This window comes from Periplaneta americana, chromosome 9 (assembly GCF_040183065.1).
Source record: "Periplaneta americana isolate PAMFEO1 chromosome 9, P.americana_PAMFEO1_priV1, whole genome shotgun sequence".
NCBI lineage: Eukaryota > Metazoa > Arthropoda > Insecta > Blattodea > Blattidae > Periplaneta > Periplaneta americana.
The window spans coordinates 129140366-129160267 of NC_091125.1; the positions used below are offsets into that span (position 1 = coordinate 129140366).

General features: G+C 36.0%; 1 protein-coding gene across 1 annotated transcript in view; it reads right to left on the reverse strand.

Moving 5' to 3' along the window:
• LOC138706504 (sodium/potassium-transporting ATPase subunit beta-2-like) overlaps positions 1–19902 on the reverse strand; it is a 77825-nt gene that overhangs the window by 46675 nt on the left and 11248 nt on the right. The window contains exon 2 of the mRNA XM_069835859.1: positions 939–1052. Within this exon, the coding sequence (XP_069691960.1) occupies positions 939–1052 (114 nt within the window). The remainder of the gene's footprint in view (positions 1–938; positions 1053–19902) is intronic.

Sequence of the window (19902 nt, forward strand, 5' to 3'; positions counted from 1 at the left end):
TGGAGTATGAAAGTCATTTTTGACGTGTATTTATGCTATGAACTGTTGAATTAGTTACAAAGTTTTCACGATTACATACGAGGAAGATTATTAATGAAAAGATATACTAACAAGCCATGGGCATTATTTGTAGTTTTTTAAAATAGTCCTACACGATTCTCTAGACTTGGCACCGACTATTATTCTAATTACTCTTTTTTGTAATAGAAATATATTGTTACTATCTGTGGAATTTCCCCAGAATATTATTCCAAAACTCATTACCGAGTGGAAGTATGCAAAGTGTATTGTTTTTAAGGTATTGATATTTACTATCTTTTGCATAGATCTAATAGCAAAACAAGCTGAATTTAGTTTGGGGGTAATTTCTTTAATATGATTTTTCCAATTTAACACATGATCGATTTTTAAGCTAAGAAATTTGGTTGTTATTGTTTGTAATAGGGATCTATTTTTTAATTATTGCGCTAGAAATTTGCGAGGTTGAATTTGGACAGGATTTAAATTGAAATATGTTAGTTTTGTTACAATTTAATACCAATTTATTGGCTGAGAACCAGTCACATATTAACTAACCTATAGATAGATAAATTGAGCTGGGAGAGAAGTGAGTCGGTGGGTCGATGGTTAAATTTAAGGTGGGCAGGAAGTAAGAGATATACAGACAGACTTAGCAATTGTGCTAATTAATTTTATGATTGGTAACTGCAGTATTAGGAAGCCTAAGTTGTAATGAATGCCTACATGAATCCGCTTCATACGAAACATTAGAAACGTAAAATAGGGATCTGGGATCTGGCACGTCAAGTGGAAAGGAGGATTGAATTAGGGTTGCGGACCACATCAGCGGCTTCCGCGTGACCTTATACCATTGAGAGCAGACTTCCGCACGCCTGACGTCATGTCCGCGAGCGTGGTTCCGTCGCTCGCTCACTCACCGGGGATAGACTCCAGCCACTCTTGAGTGCCGCCGCTGAGGGCCGCGAAAACGAACCACGCCACCAGCAGGATCACCACGATGCAGACCACGCCCGCTATCGCGAACACCTTCACTGTAACAACACAGCACTTCTTACAACTTGCGTGAGAGCTTACATATTGCGCAAGATTTTCATCACACAGAGTGCTTTGAAAGCACCTTTGAATCCATTTTGATGGAAGAACTAAAACGCTGTTTGCTTTCCAATTTGAACAAATTCACAGAAATAGGCATGCATGCATAAATGATTGTGATATTTACACAAATCGCTGTTTAAAAGTGATAGAATTACTGAAAGCTATTATTATATCTTACGATTTGAGTTCAGATTTTTAGAATTTTTATGTATACAAAAAATAGTTTTCTTTTTTTAGGTCTTTATAAAAATTACAAGCTATGTTCCTTTATAATTAATAATAATAGAATACAGTTATTACAAAACAGGGATAATTACAAAGATAAAAGTAGATACTCAACTCAAGAACGGAATATAAGTTAGAATGGATAAATAGTAGTGCTGTTGATCGATCAAAATATTTAATCGATTAACTATTTCAATTTAATTGATTAATCGATAGATTAATCGAGTTTTGATCGATTTGAAAAAAATTGTTTTAATATACTGTAATACATAATGGTTGTTACATTTAACTTGTATTAGGTGATAAGCATAAGTAGGCTACTAAATGTTGTACCGGTATAGGCCTATCTGTATATATTGTATCGTTATATTACAAAACAACTATTTTAATTATTTACTAACATTTATTATGAGGCTTATAATTTATTGTGCCAATTTCTCCTGGATTTTTTTAGACAAACATATATAACAAAATGTATGAAGACTCATCTAGTTAATATTGCTTCATCCATGATTTTAAACATGTGAGTGCATTCACATGCTCCGAATTAAGTGCCCCTCTACGTTTATTAACAATGTTTCCTGCATCACTAAACACGAAAAAAAACTTTTTTCTGTCAAGCACTTCTCCACGATCGTTCAATTTAAATCCAAACGTTTCACCGAGTTTATCCCTCAAATTCTCACATGACATAATGGAGTTTACACTTTTCACAGACCACAGAAAACCGATTTTTCTTCTTTATCAAACTAAACACACAACCTTCATATACAAACTTAGTACAGAAACTGCAACTGTAAAACTACAGCGGTCGAAACAGAAGAATGGCCCCTATTGTAATCGAATTACCAGATTTTAGAAAGAGAAGAAGATATTTACGCTGTCCCTTGCGCACAGTTTATACATGGCTATTTTATAAGGGATGAGGGGGACGAATCCCAGAAAAGTATGTATTTCATATTCCAGGAAGATGAGCTGGACAATAAGGTGGAAGTTTTCTTGGAAAACCATAAAACTTAATAAGGGTTTCGCATTGTGTTTTGACTTTCAGTAGAAGTAGACTAGGTCACTGTCCTCATATCTCCATCTCTTTCTGAAGTGTTTATGCAAAGATTTATCCTACTCTACCTGCTTTGCAGTTTGAAAATAACAGTACTATTATGCTTTTAAGAAAGCAATTTCCGAGAGTGAAATATTGTCGAAATTTTTAGTATGAGCTTGTATTAACAAAATAATAATTAATATCAACTACCATCGATTAATTTTAATCAACTCTATTCGATTAATCTTACAACAGAAATTGATCGATTAATCGATTAGATTAATCGATTAAATCCCACACTAATAAATAGTAGATTGAAATTAAGAAAAATAAAAAAGGAAAAAGGAACATGAATACTGAATAATTTGCTTAATTTTTTTCTAAAATTTATTAAAATCAAAATAACCTAGGTCAGGATTTATTATCAAAATAGAGTTGTATAACCTTGGCCCGTAACTCTGGTTATGATCTATTCCAGTGGCTGTGTAAAATTTTGGTTCAGCTAAAGGACATGTCAAATTTCTTTATATTTCAAACGATTTTTATGATAATATTTTAATAATGTAGGTCTATATTTATACATTTGTTCAGTTTTGAGAATATTGAAATCGGAATAAATCAAATTTGTTGGATAAACATTGACTTGTTTAAGCAAAATTTAATTATCCGCTTTAGAAGCAATATGAGCGGAGAAAGTGTAAATTTTGTTGCTCCTTCCCATAGATTATACCATACTGGATGACAGATTGAACCAAACCTAAATAAACTAATCGCAGAATACTTGTACGAATGTAAAAGCGAAGAATGAAAAATGTGTAAATTGTTTTACGAAGTCTGTTACATAAAGAACAAATATGTTTATCCCACCTTAAACTTAACGCGTTATTCTTTCATTTGTCGTCTAGTCTTCAATTCAGCAAAGTGAAACATTTAAAATCAATCATCTGTTTTATTTTTACAACTGCCTTAAAATGAAAGAAGTCTCATTTCTTGAAAGGTGACTATTAAAAGCAAAACATCCGTCGAGATTCCCAAATATTTAATTCACGAACTGCTTCAGTATCATGAGTAGACTTTTGCTGTATATAAATTAAAGTACGTTATGTATACGCTATAAAACACTCCCTGGAGCGTATCTCCACATTATGTCATTCTATTTAATAGATGGCTGCCCGCATATTTTAAAAGAACTTGTTTGTATAGCGCACGATAGCGCTCTCATTTCCTCTAAATAACGTAAAAAAATGGCTAGAGTCTACCAAATGAGTGTTAAATTTCAAACTGTAATGTGAGACTTCGATCAGTGATGATGATGATGATGATGATGATAGTGATGATGATGATAATGATTAACTAGGCTACATATTTTGTGAAGTAGCAGACGGGAGAAGGCGCAGGAGAGCTCCCAGCGCCTCAAAACTGGAACTCATCGACTGAAAGAGAGCACATCCCAACAGAAAACAGGCAGATTCAAAGCTGGCGGCAACCCCACCAGTAGACTTATGCTGGGCTGAAGAAAGCATTTATAGGTTCGTTAAACACTATTGGTCCTATAATTGTTCATTTAGCGTCAGTTGCAAGAACGACCTTTAAAGCTATTGGTTCGTTAAAGCACTCTGTAAACTAAAGGTCAAAAATCGGAGCTATAAACTGTTAACGAATCATTAGCCGCCATATTGTACGTATATATCTTGTTTTTGTACCTGACAGCATTAAGTAATTTCGTGGATATGTTATCATCAGAAGTAAGTGAAATGTAATATACATATCACAGTGAACACGAGATTCATGTGTGTATAGGAAAAGTTTTGTGAATAAAACAATTTTATTACTATTATAGAATCGTTTGACGTAGAGGTTATTTTTGATATGATACAACATCTACCAAGACCAAGAATACTGAGAGACAGATCGAATCCTCTAGAAGAATAAGATAATATTGACTTTAAGATTAGATTTAGATTATCGAAAGACACATTCATGGCTCTCTTGCATGAATTAGGGCATTATATTGGAAAATAAATCGCACGCATTAAATTGCCTTGCGCTATTACGCAATAGGAGCGTTTCAGAATGTGATAGTGGATCATATTCATGTTTATAAATCTATAGTTTGTAGAATACTAAGATGTGTGACTGCATTGCAAGAATGAGAGAACAATACATTACAGTGCCTCAAGGAAATTCTGTACAAACAGTGAAACAGGATTTCTTCTCAATTTGCAATTTTCCCAACGTTATTGGTGCATAGACTGTAGCCATATGAAAATTCAAAGCCCCAGTAGACACTTGAATAAGATGTACCGAAACAAGAAAGGTTACTTCTCTATCAATCTGTACTAAGAATCGTTGCATGTTGGCCTGGGTCAGTATTTGATGCCTGTCTTGCGCAAAGTTTGAAAACAGTGACTATCCAAAAACACAATATTACCATAGCGACATGCACGTATAATAAGCGAATTATTTGCGCCGGCTACGATGGCTCTGTCGTTTTGAATTTTTTCCGTTTAAAGATGGAATAGCTAACAGATCGTTAAATATCACATTAGCAACGACCTATACTTTAAAGACTGGAATAGTTTAAAGGTCCGTTACTTAACGAGAGTATAGCAATTTATGGAACAGGTTTCTTGCAACCCAGCATTCTGCAATAGGCCCGTAATCTTTTCAGGGGACCTGTCACCATCTCATTGGAACGTCTCACAAGTAGCCTATACCAAAAGAATGTAGAAGACAAGGAAGAAGTACGACTTGAGTTTTGGAAAAGTGAGGCCGGAACAGGTAAATAAATTATAACTCCATCCTGGCTACATATTGATGATGATGATGATGATGATGATGATGATGATGATGATGATAGTAATATGTGAATCCTAGTTGCTTGTAGGATCGGGATGTAAATCCGGTGTGGCTTAGTGGATAGAGCGTCAGCACGTAGAGCTGGAAACCCGGGTTCAAATCCCGGTGCCGGAGAGAATTTTTCTCTGTTCCACTCACCCTTCATCATACTTTGATAATAGCTTGAAATGCCAAGATGTTAATGTGGCCTAATAAGAGCCAGAGACAAAACCAACGGATTTATAAAGAAAATTTATTTCTGGTCGACGTCACTTGACAAAACGAAACTTAATTCATTCTAATGTATTAAAAACTCTTGGAAAATGTAGCTACTCATCGTATGATGGGATAAATATTGAGTTTGTTTTTATGGACGTGCAGTGAAGTTCGCGCAGTTTTAAAGAACAGCTTTTTGAGTATCTTCCAGAAGAAATTCCAACAATTACGATAGTCACAGATGTATCCTATTGACTTCGTTTTTAAAAAATGTAATTAAACTGGCTGAAATTCCATATATCTGTGTATGTATGTGTGTATGCAAGTGCGAAAAATCTCACAGAAATTGAAAATGTTATCACTGTGAGTATATCAAATATGGAGTTCAGGTTTCAGAAGCTACTTTCTCAAGAAAACAGGCACATTTATCAATAGTAATCTCACTAGAGGTTTTGATTTATCTAGAGAAAATCAAAACTCGAGTGGGATTTAATTGACTATTACACGATTAGAAGAAAGTATATAAAGATTAGAAGTAACGAAGTACTCCAATACGATAAAATATTAATTGGCTTACGAAAATACAAAACTGTCTTCAAATTTGTACCATTTCAACATTATAAATATTACGCTAATAGATGGCAGTAGTGTGTTATCAGTTGTGCAAACTATGGAATCTGCATTGAACTCTGTGGACGGTTACTGGTCAAGAAGGTTTTGTTGATTCAGTTTCATTTTTATTAAAACAGTTGCATTCCACTTCAATTATCCCGATCTCAGTAATCAACGTCACTTGACAGATAATTTTCAATAAATCTTAGTATTAAAGAATCTCTGATACGTGACTATTCATAATATCATATAGCAGAAGCTATAACATAACCTAAATAATATAAACGAGTGTTAGAAAAGTTTTAATTAGGGATGATGAAATAAACAAGAAACACTTTAATTAACGATGATGAAATAAAAAATAAACATGAATAATTTTAAAAGAAACAATTATTGAAAGTAGGTACAACATTCAAATTCGAATGTTTTAGTAGTTGGTGGTTCAGTAGATGTTATATTGGACGTGTGCCTAAAGAAGTAAACTCGGTGATGTACATGGTGTATCCCTCAACTTATTCATTTATTTGTAAATAGGGAAGATGCATAGCTATGACCAATGATCTTTATTAATTCTTGTTCTTGAATGCCAATGCGAGTCATATTTGAAAGTGCTGTGCATCGACTGGAGTGGTTTGTAATTTTCTGTTTTTTGACGTCCAGACCAGTGCAGTTTGAAATGTTGGCAAACAAAGAAACAAATGCTAGGGTAGTGATAAAAATAAACAAATGCTAGGGACGCGATAAAATTGTGCGATAAGCAGCCATGATTGGTTGAAAGACGTCCTTTCGTACCGTTTTATTGGTCAAAAATAGTGTGACGTAGTAAAAGTGTAATAGTCGTATTAATTATATTTTACTTTAAAACTACTGAAACTTTTTTTTTAAGTTTAGCGTTGTTTATGTTCATGTTTCTAAATACGGTACAACTTAAACGTACATCAATACGTAATTTTTGTTTTAATTTGTAAATCATCTCGCGATCCCCTATGTCGTGACACACATTTTGGGAACCACTGAGCTACACTGTTTTGACAATGGAGAGCAGACATCGGTTGAACAATGGAAAACGAGTGACCTTCAAATAGATGCGTCAGATTCATGTAATCGCAACATGCAGAGAAAATGTGATGAAAAACTCCATAAATATTCAGATGTGTTTACCGAAACCTGAATGACGTGACCTCAGGATCAAGTCTAGGCCATTCCACTCATGTCAATAACGGGAGTTACTCAACAAACGCTAGTAACATACATCAGAGGGATGGATTGGAAGCATCTATAAGCGCACAAATATAATTGACTTCACTACTGAATCTGCAAAATAATTGAATACCTCCCCAGAATAATGTTTCATAATCCATTTTTAACGAATGTGAGTTAAATTAAAAAAACAAATGTTGCATATTCCATCCCTGTTAGAGCTGTAGTAGCACAATATCGAATTACTAAGTGTGGAAGATATTATTATACTTTGAATTTGTAAGGAGACGATGAAAGAATTTCTGGTATTTGAATTTGTCTCTTCCTCTTCTTTTCCACACTGCATTTTGAAAGTGGAGATATTTCAGCTTCCTTTACTTTATTCCCACTGTGGGTTTCATTATCGGGTTAATATCTTCAATACCATTTACTGCTTTTGCTGTTGATCTTGAGTTCATATTTTCTTCACTGTTCTCGTTCTCGCCATTTCGAGGGCTCAGAATGGCAAGGTTCTATCAGACATTTTTAGCAAAATTGAGATTTTTGTTGCATTGAATTCTGCTACTTCACAACTAGGCCTATCTACCATATAAATTATATGTTGATATCTCAATTATTGTTCGTGATAAAGTTAGTTTGAAAACGTTCTTATCTGAATTGATTTTATTAAGAACCAAACTTTTAAAATGCTCTCCTGTAAAATTTACTGAACACTATAAAGAACCTTGTTGTCATTATGAACCCTCGATTTAACGACATTTGTGGCTGCTGAAAGATCTTTTGAACTTCTGAGAGTGACAAGAGATGGAGCAAACTGATTTTTCGTAATAATATCAAGATTAAATAGACTGATTATTATTATATCTACATCATAATTTTTATCGCAGTCATTTTAAATAGTAATAAAAAACAATTTTAAGTGTGATAATTGTCCTTGAAAAGCGCATTGTGAATTAAATAAATTATAATCATGGGCGGGTAAGTGTGTGCGCGCACTGTTGGCCGCTCATTCTGTGCACACTCAGCCGACATCGAGCCAGTTTAAGAATGTGTCACCAAGGAGCAGCACAATACGGTCATAGAATATTAGCATTGTCTAGTTTATACAGTCACGAAGCTTGAGTTGTGAGGGTACTAGGAACAATAGATATATAATTTCTACTGTTTTGCTTGGTTATGTTCTTTTCTTTTTCGAAGACAGATCCTTGCGCTTAGACTTGCTTTGGCTTATACAGGGTGATTCAGAGCCTCTGCTCCAAGTTCGGAGGGATGATAGGTCTCGCATGAAGGACGGTTTTTTGTCAGACAACCCATCTTCTCCTCCGATGTACCATTTAGAAGGTAGACTATACACCCCTATTTGAAACCCACCGCTACGTAGGCCTATACTGGTTTGAGTAGCAAAGTTTGCAGTATTCAACAGAGCCACATCGTCTTCTTCTTGCTCTATCGGCCAGACGTGGGCATTTAAAGAGATGCGCCGTACTACTCTGATTGCTGCAACACGCATAATACTCAGCGGTGGATCGCGTGAAGTATTGAAACACGGAAAGTTAAGTAATTAAGCAGGACAAGAAGATACAGTTTTCTGCAATTGTTATTTTTATGAATAATGACAATGAAAGAAAACAAATTTTCCAAAACAAATACAAACTATTTTACAAAAATCTGAAACATAACTGTATTTCTAAATTGTTTAAATGATATAAAACGTACAATTCCACAACAGTTACAAAGTAATGCCATAATCTGAACCTATTTGTTTTGAAAGGGCATCAGTCACTAATTTGCATCCTTTGAAAATAAAATAAAGAAACTAAGGAGAAATAGATTCTTAACAAAATATCAAGCAGATTACTAAGGAACAGAAAAACAACAATTAGGTTATTTTTTAAAATTCTTACTGTAGTTCTTTGTTGTTTTTTTGTCAATTTACGTCAATTGACTCATGCCCTTAAAGAAAGGATTCGTTTATTCTTCTTCTTCGTCACGTAAATCAGCAAGTGTTTCAAAATTTGGAGTTATGTCAGACATTGCAATTGTGAGCTGATAGAATAAATTTTCGTCTGAAATGCGTGATCTTGATTTGGATTTTACAATGGCCAACTGAGAAAAAAACTGTTCACAAATAAAGGATGAGCCAAACATAGAAGCAATTTTCATAACAAAACTCCGAAGATGTGAATATTTTACTTTGCAAAGTTGTTTAAGCTTATATACATCTAAACCAGCCATATTTGTGCACTTGCACTTGGGTTTCGCGGCCAGACGCGCTAACCGTTACTCCACAGGTGTGGACTACTATTATTATAAAGAATAAAATAAAACAAATTGTTCCATTAAAACGAATCTCTTCATAATGTCGCTCAACGTACTAGTAAAATTTTGTAGCATAATTAACACCTAAAGCTTTCCACTTCTTCGCAATAAAAGAATTCATTTTCCTTTTCTTTGCGGAAATAATATTTTTGGACTTTTTTACTTCAGGAGCTTCCTTAGAGAGCGACATTTTTTTAGTGAAATCCACCGCTGTCCGCCAGTACTTCAACCGGTCGGACAGGTACCCCAGCTAGGGGTGTGGAGGGAGGGAGATCACGTCCTTGCGTTCGACTCCGTTCGACATGTACTACTGATGCCCACGTCTGCGTCTATCCGTACATTTGTGTACTATGCCAAGAAGATAAATTTTGAAGCTGTTTTGTTTGTTATGATCGCATTAACTTCCACCCCTCAAAGTACTTTAGTTGGTTATTTAAAGACGCTGTACCAATTACGGGGTTATTTAGCGTCGATGAGATTGGTGATAGCGAGAGGGTATTTGGCGAGATGAGCCGAGGATTCGCCATAGATTACCTGGTATTCACCTTACGGTTGGGGAAAACCTCGGAAAAACCCAACTATGTAATCCGCCCAAGGGGGGATCGAACCCGCGCCTTAACCGATTGAGCCACGCCGGTGGTTCTTTCGTGTTGTTGCCGATGTGCCTGTGTTCGTCTAAGTACAGTGAATTGCGTGAGAAGCTGAACAGAGCAGCTTACCTTCAAATCCTTCAGAACACAATACCACTGTTCATAGAGAATGTGCCCCTTACGATTTGAAGGGACTTGTGATGGAGCCCCGCCGCACTTCACTCTTGTTGTGCGAGCATATCTCAACAACACCTACGGGAAGCGATGTATAGAAATACGGGGACCCATTGCTTGGCCAGCGCGATCGCCTGACTTAACGCCCTTTCATTTTTTTTTTCTTTAGGACATTTGAAGTGTGTGGTGTACACAACCAGATAGGAACAGATTGTGCAGGTACACGCTGCCTTTAACCAACTTTCACATGTTGTAGAGATTTCGACGGCCAATTTTATGATTGTGTTATGATTGCAGTGCGGTTCAGGGTGGACATTTTGAACATCTATGGAAGTAAATTAAGCACTTCATTATTTCATAACATAAGATCGCGTAGCTCCCAAACGACACGTTGGAGAAAATAAGTTGGAAGAGAAGTTGAACTCGCGTGTTTGTTCCTCGTATTATTTAACGTCTGGCGGCCGAGCGTCCGAGTAGCAACTTGTTCAGCGCCGTCCCGGAATTAAGAGTTGCGCGCAGGATCGATTGCTAATTGGAGTTTGAGTTCCCACGTCATATCGTCCGTAACTTCGTCCCATAGTTCTTCGTTCGATCCCAGACCGTGTGTCCAAACTTTGGGTTCACTGTTATGAGCAGTGTACGCAACTTATGATCCGATCCCTCTGTCTAGGGCAATGTGGTCTGCCGTACCTATAGTGGCAGCGGGAAGTGGAACGCTTGCTGCGTTGAATTCTGAGGGGTGGGTAGGGAAGGAAATAATACATCATACTGAAATGAATTTTACTTTTAATAAGAAGTACTTGCAATATTAATGTTTGTAATATAATAATATAATACACAGTATTATGTATAGTAGTGGCAAAAAAAAAACCGGACCGACCCTTGTAGCTGATTTCAGAGCCTTGTTCACACCAGAACACGATAGACTCATAACTAAGACTTTCGTGGTTCGAATCCTGCCTGAAAAGGAAACTTTTTTTTGTTCCTTATTCAAATTTATTCCCAATACTTCTAGATTTCAGCGATATTTTACTATTTAATTAACTTATTATTCCCAGAACATGAATTTTACCAGAAATCTCAACTATTCAATGTATTAATAATTTCAACTACTGTATTGTAATGTTTCGCATTCTCTAACTAGGATACTCTTAATCTGTACTGAATTCAAATATATAACTGACTATGGTATCGCAATCTACGGTCATTGTTTTTGTAGCCACACGCAAATCTCTCATGCATTTGTTTCAGTTCAATACCTCCTGCTGCAATATATTACGTCATAGCAAGCGGAAGGCCTGTTTACTGCATAGCCTACAGTTCTAGCAGTTTAGGACAGAACTTGTATACACTGGTTACGAGACTATACAATGAAATCATTCTGTCACGTATGTCAAAGCTTTCTCGAACTCTACCTTCCTATGTACTGGAATAGGGATATAGTGCGGAGGTTCAGGATTCGATACATGAGGATTATTTTCAATCTATTTACGGAAATAAGTCAAGACATCAAGCAGCTTTCATTATAATCTGTTTATACCTTTTTATCAGTTATATTACTACATTATTTAAATATATAAGGGGCAGTCAATAAGTTTCCGGACTGCTCTGAATGTAGGCAACACACAGGATATAGGAAACGGAGAAGTCATCTAGAACCAGGGAAACGTCTGGCATCTATACTAAATGCGTCACTTTAAAGGCAAAGAAGAAGACTAGTCATAAGGCGTATATGGAGAGATTGCATGAAAAATTGCAATGTCCTTGATATGTTTACATAAAATTACGTGTAGAAGTTCAATTCTTAAATATAATCTGACGCTGTTTGATAGACTGATTTAACAAGCATGGAAGCATTGATCTTCAATGCACGCGCATGTATGTGTCATGGTACAATAAATACAAGTGAAGTTCGGAAATATGATTGCAACTTTTACTTTGGTTATTAATAAAGTGTCCCCAGATGAATTGAGTTAGATTTATTTAAAATAAATATTTGTGTTTCTAAGCTTCAATAAGTAAATTCTTCCTTGTTGCCGTCCAGGCATACCATATTATTTTATTGTAGCCTATGTATAAATGTGACGTACAGTAAAACTCTAAAATACTTCATTATAAGTACATTAAAAATACTGTTTTTGTTTAAATATTTGTAACTTTTGTTCTTTTAATACGTACAGTAGGTACTGCTATTTCACAGTAATATGTTACTACAGTTGATTTTCTCTGCTGATCCGATCATCCGGTTTACTGCATATCCGGATCATACCAATTCACAATTAATCCGGATAATTTGAGTTACACTGTACAGTAGTGGCAAAAAAACCCGACCGACGGAATAATCAAAGTCCCCGAAATGAGCCAATGCGCATGCCACGCCCGCATTCACAAGATAGCGAGTAATCTATTGAAATTGTTGTAGTTTCGACTGCTGACGTAGCCCATTTCGAAAGACTTTAGAAAATAAAGCCCGGTTCAGACGGTGCTCGTTTCTGTGATGGATTCCAAGGTTAGTTGTTCACACGGAGCTGGCTCTTTTCACAGTTCAAATTGGAAAATCATCTGCTGCTTCATCTGTTGCCAACACTCATGGTCAAAAAGAAACTAAACCGTGAGTGGAAAACAACTAAAGTCCTATATTAACAGTAGTAAATGTCGTAATAAAGTAATTATGCCATAAGTGCAAAACAGCTAAATTCCGATATTTAATTGTTGCTTCTTAGAAACTAAAGACTATAGAAAAAAACAGGTTTAGTTGGAAAACAACGAACATGGCGACATGATTTCAGTGGTGATATTATATGATCATCTTTGGTTTCCAGCCTGCAAACCATCACGAAAAATAGCAAGGAACCTACCCTCGAAATCCAGCAAGCTAGCCATCCAAGGAGCCACCAGAGCGCATTACTTCCGGCTAGTGAGCATGCAGGCGACCCATCCGCGCAGCCACCTTGGAATCCATCACAGAAACACGCACCGTCTGAACCGGGCTTAAGCTGGTAAAATTCATGTTCTGGGAATAACAAGTTAATTAAGTAGTAAAATATCGCTGCAATCGAAAAGTATTGGGAATAAATTTCAATAAGGAACAAAAAATGTTTCCTTCCCAGGCAGGATTCGAACCACTAAAGTCTTAGGGTGCTATTCACAGACATTTCGCAGCACGTGCTACGAGCGTACTAAGCTAGCCCCGGCTATCCACTGGTTACTAGTGCAGAATTCAAATCATATTCTATTGCTAACACTGGTTTATGAATATGAAAAACGCTGATCATCCACCGGAAACCCGCGCTAAAAATGTCTATGAATACGGCCCATAGCCTAGTTACCAGTCTATCGTGCTCTGGAGTGAACAAGGCTCTGAAATTAGCTACAAGGTCGGTCCGGTTTTTTTGCCACTACTGTACTCTATTTTCTTCCCGCGCCTTAATCCATGCAATCCTTTCAATTCCGCTTCAGGAGTTAAACATTTCAATCTCTTTACCAAGTACTGCGTCCAGATTAAAATAATGCAACCTTCATCTCGACTTAATCTGTATAGGTTAATGAAGTAGAGGCTGCGAGAAAATAAGAATAAAATTAATTTCCCCTCTTTACGTTCCCAGCGAAAATGGAACAAAGTAGGGAAACAAAGGAAGGTAGAAATTATAAAAAAGAGTACATAAAGACAGGAACAAAGAAAAGGAAACTCGACCGACCTAGGTGACTCGGTCACAAAGGCAAGTGCCGGATTGTAAATTTACATACCATGATTCATTAGTCGGAGGGGATAAAACTTAAGGTAAAATCTTTAGAAAAGTGCAAATAATTCTTTACATAAATAATAATTAATTATCTATTGTAATCTAACTAGAGGTTTTGATTTATGTAGAGAAAATAAAAATTCGAGTGGGATGTAATTGAATATTACACGATTAGAATAAAGCATATAAAGATTAGAAGAAATAATGTACTCTAATACAATAAAATATTAATTGAATTACTAAAATCACAGTCTAGTATATACAGTCGCGAAGCTCATACGTAGTAAATATGCAAACATTAGATAGTTGCTCACCACTAGGATCGCTAATATCGCCTCATTACAGGCAATGCAAAATAGTACCATCACAGTCTATTGTTTCTAGTACCCTCAAAACTCAAGCTTCGTGACTGTATATAGTAGACTGTGCTAAAATACTAAACTGTCTTGACAATGTATTATTGTACCATCTCATTATTATAAATAATAATAATAATAATAATAATAATAATAGTAATAATAATAATAATAATTTAATAATTTAATTATTTATTTAATCTGGCAGAGCTAAGGCCAGTAGACCTTCCCTTCCGCCCAGCCAGACTCTAATTCTAATTGAACACAATTGGCTTCTATTGCATTAATATCTGGACAGTAAAACAACATGAAAGTGAATAATGAAAGTAAAAGTAAATAATGGAAGTAGATAAGTAATGTTAGTGAGACAATAATAAACGTTGGTACAAATATTCCGCTAGATGGCAGTAGTGTGTTATGATGAGCTGTTCTCTTGTTACCAGCTGTGCGAACTATACATCTTCATGGAACTCTATTGACGATTACTAGTCAAGAAGACTTTGTTGATTCAGTTTCAGTGTTATTAAGGTAGTCTAGGTGTTTTCATAGTGCGCAATGCTGATTTTATGTCGTCATTTCTCCGAAAGTGTAAAAGGTGTAATTTTCAAATCTTTCGATTGCAGTGATATTTTACTACTTAATTAACTTATTACTCCCAGAACATGAATTTTACCAGCAATCGAAAAGTATTGGGAATAAATTTGAATAAGGAACGAAAAAAGTTTCCTTCCCAGGCAGGATTCGAACCACGAAAGTCTTAATTACCAGTCTATCGTGCTCTGGAGTGAACAAGGCTCTGAAATCAGCTACAAGGGTTGGTTCGGTTTTTTGCCACTACTGTACGTAGTGTAAAGGCTGTCAGATATTGACTACTTTCAAAAGCCAATTGTTCAGAAAGACTGTTTTTTTTATCTAGAATATGATCTTTCTTCAAATATTACTTTTGTAGAATATTTATCTTTAATATGGGGCGTTCTGAGCACTTTTGGTCAATTGGGAGATATTTCCTCTGTACATAACTTATACAACGCCACTTTTAGAGCATAAAAGAATCATGTCCTCACAATCTTTGCAATGGTGCAGATGTTTAAAATCACACTGGATTATTAACTATACATAAAGACTTTAAGTCTAATTTTCTGAAAAGTTTATTTTTCTGACTTGATTCCCTTGTGCTCTGAACGCCCAAATATATCAATTTTCCTTCTTTATGTTAATCATTCCTTCGAACCAAATTGTTTTATTTAACACTAAATTGAAATTGTTCAAATTTTAGAATTACATGTAAATAAGCGCATCTACATTTTGCTCATTATTATTATTATTATTATTATTAGTAGTAGTAGTAGTAGTGGTGGTGGTGGTGGTGGTGGTGGTGGTGGTGGTAGTGGTAGTAGTAGTCAATTGTTTCCTGTATTGATGTTATTTATATTTGCTATGTATTTTTACACTGGTTAAGTGGAACAGTAGCTCTTATGTACTTAAAACTGCCAGTATAAGTATGAATGAATGAATGAATGAATAGGTAGATAGTTAGATTGGTAGGTGGATGGATGGATGGATGGATGGATGGATTACATTTTCATAGAGTCCCATAGCAGCTTCCAATAGGGGTGCTATTCATAGACATTTCGCAGCACGCGCTAGGAGCGTACTAAGCTAGCCCCGGCTATCCACTGGTTACTAGTACAGAATTCAAATCATATCCTATCGCTAAACTGGTTTATGAATACGAAAAACGCTGATCATCCACCGGAAGCCCGCGCTAAAAATGTCTATGAATACGGCCCTAGATGTCTAGTAACAGTTTGAGTTCTAGCATTAAGTTTCCTTATTTCTTAGGTCACATATTTGCCAAAAATTGAACTATTATCTTTTGAAATCCTAGCTTTCAAGGTTTTATAAGTCTCCTCAGCTCTGAATCTCTCGTTTCATTCCATTATTTTTGTAATTTACATCACGTATAATCCAGAGTATTTCATGAAGAGTGGAGTCCTCAATAACTTCAAGAGTTTTTACATTACACCATTCCATTTTGTCTCGTGTAGCCACAAACACCACTCGTAATAATATAAGAAAACAATAGACGAACGATATACGCAAGTGATGCCGCATGCAACAGTAGCTGCTTCCCATACCAGTCGAGCAGCCTTGTGGCATTGTGCTTCGGAATGATTTTTTGCGGATGATAACATTTTGTTGCATGCTACAGACATTTGCAACTAGAAAAACGATGCATATCACAATAATTGTTGCACATTGCTCCCTCGATGTGAAAAAGTCCAGCGCTGTAGAGTAACAGTTAGCAAGTCTGACCGTGAAACTAGTGAACCTAGTTAGGACTAGTTTCTGGGTGAATTTTTTTCTGAGGTTTTTCTCTCAACCCATTAACAGCAAATGCTGGGTAACTTTCGGCGCTGGACCTTCCACAAATCTCGCTAGTATTATCATCTTCATCTCACTCAGACGCTAGATAATCATAGCAATTGATAAAGCGTCGTAAAATAACCAACTAAAAAAAGGAATAAAAAGAAACACGTTGTATATGGCTATACAGAATGAACAGTAACTTCTTAAATTTCGATTTTACAAAAAAAAAAAAAAAAAGTTTTAAACAAAAGCTGTCGTCGAGACGTTCCGTCATGTGGGATCAGTTTTATGTCACCTTGCATGTTACAATGATTTATATTGATTTTCAGAGTAGTATGTAATTTCAGTACTCCGTATGTCCGAAAATAATGCTCGAAAATAAACGCCTTTTCCTCTGTTGTCAGAACCATAATTGCAGAAATCAAAACAACAATGAATTCATAATCAAACTATTATATACAATAAATAAATAAATACTTCGTTGCTAGGGAAACGTGGACAGCAGATGAGCGATAATTTCAGTACCGTTTGTTTTGGCGCATACTGTAAATGCAAGTCTTTCCAGGCGAACATATCAGTAAGTAAAACTGAAATGAAGCATTACCGAAATAACCATCGATCACTCTTTGTTATAGCTTTCTGTCTTCAGTACTACGGAAGAAACTTCCGACCCGATTTAAATATTTATTATCCAAACGTCTTCTTCTCACAGTAACTACTTCGAAATTCTCGCTAGCAACAACGTTTTCAGCGTTTCGGAGGTTGAATTTAATACTTGTTGCTCTGTTCTGCACAGCACTGAACCTCACCTCATTTCTCTCCGTTATACTACGTTTGATAAAATCATTCCATACGTGTAACGATTTTCTTTAACCTTAACGCAAGATAGGGTGACAACACTTTCTGGTGTGCCATCGATTACGTTGTTGATACTTAAAATAACATCCGTTTGTGATTTGCCTGTCAGTCGAAATATGGAAATAAATTCTTATAATCAGAATTAGGCTTCTGGGCATTCCACCACGTCCTGCAACTTGACTGTCAAGTTACTTACAATGGAATACACAAACGCCTAATTCCGATCGCAATCAGCGTGAAAGCGTAAAAACTCATGAAACTTCTTACACGTATGAAGAAAGATTAAAGGATTGATGATACATGCCATTTTGTCGTGATTCAAGGACCTCATTGGTCTTTTTGCAATCATATCGATTAGCAGCTTAAGTCTACTCTTCCTTCTTTTAAATTGACCTTTCGCCATTTTTTGTTACTCCACAAGAAACGTAAATTCAGCATTTAATAATACGATATGGAAGACTGTTACACACAGTTTGTTGTTAGACAACTATCCGAAGACAGGTTTTAATCTCATAAGTGACACCAATAAGGCATCACTCATGAAGCAACTAAGCCAGGAGATAATACGGTAAGGTAGCTAGTTCCTTTGGAGTTTGGGTTTGGAAGTGAACGGGTTACATCAGCTACTTCTCTATGCGGACGACGTGAATATGTTAGGAGAAAATCCACAAACGATTAGGGAAAATATGGAAATCTTACTTGGAGCAAGTAAAGAGATAGGTTTGGAAGTAAATCTCGAAAAGATAAAGTATATGATTATGTCTCATGACGAGAATATTGTACGAAATGGAAATATAAAAATTGGAAATTTATCTTTCGAAGAGGTGGAAAAATTCAAATACCTGGGAGTAACAGTAACAAATATAAATAATCCTCGGGAGGAAATTAAACACAGAATAAATATGGGAAATGCCTGTTATTATTCGGTTGAGAAACTTTTATCATCCAGTCTGTTGTCAAAAAATCTGAAAGTTAGAATTTATAAAACAGTTATATTACCGGTTGTTCTTTATGGCTGTGAAACTTAGACTCTCACTTTGAGAGAGGAACGTAGGTTAAGGGTGTTTGAGAATAAGGTGCTTAGGAAAATTTCTGGGGCTAAGAGGGTTGAAGTTACAGGAGAATGGAGAAAGTTACACAACACAGAACTGCACACATTGTATTCTTCACCTGACATAATTAGGAACATTAAATCCAGACGTTTGAGATGGGCAGGACATGTAGCACGTATGGGCGAATCCAGAAATGCATATAGTGTGTTAGTTGGGAGCCCGGAGGGAAAAAGACTTTTGGGGAGGCCGAGACGTAGATGGGAAGATAATATTAAAATGGATTTGAGGGAGGTGGGATATGATGATAGAGACTGGATTAATCTTGCTCAGAATAGGAACCAATGCCGGGCTTATGTGAGAACGGCAATGAACCTCGAGGTTCCTTAAAAGCCAATACGTAAGCCAATTCTTTTCCCCTTCCATTGTATACATCACTGACTAGTAACATATTACATTAATCACACTTCAGATGTAGGCTATACAAACAATTGTTCTTCCTCTGACACATATCGCCGAGTGAGATGTACTGCCTGGTAATAGCAGAAGAAACAATAGAATACACAGAATGTATGAGAACCAAGAAACCTTGGGTCACAGAGAAAATGTTGGAGAAGATGAAGGAAAGGAGAAAATGGAAAAACATCAACACAGAAGAAGGTAGAAGAAACTACAGGAAACTAAACAACGAACTAAGAAGAGAAACTGAAAAAGCAAGAGCTGTGTGAAGAAATAGAGGATCTAGAGACAAAATGAAGATATGATTTAATGTACCGCGAAGTAAAATGTTTGGACTTCACAAATAAGAACAGGAAATCCATGTTGTTGATCGAAGACGACATCGGAAATGAAATAACAGACGGACAAGAAATACTAAACAGATGGACGAAATAAGTAGAAGAGTTACATCAGACAAGGAATCGGCCAGATGACTTAGTTATATCAAGAAGAAGCCGTATCAAAAGGCGAAAAATGATTTTTCTGTTTTAAGGGAAGAAGTTGAACTAGTGCTTAAGGAAAGTAAGAATGGGAAAACAACAGGAGTTGATGAAATCCCCATTGAATTAGTGAAATGCTTGGGTGAAGACAAGAAGCAAATTCTATCACTACTTACTTACTGGCTTTTAAGGAACCCGGAAGTTCATTGCCGCCCTCACATAAGCTCGCCATTGATACCTATTCTGAGCAAGATTA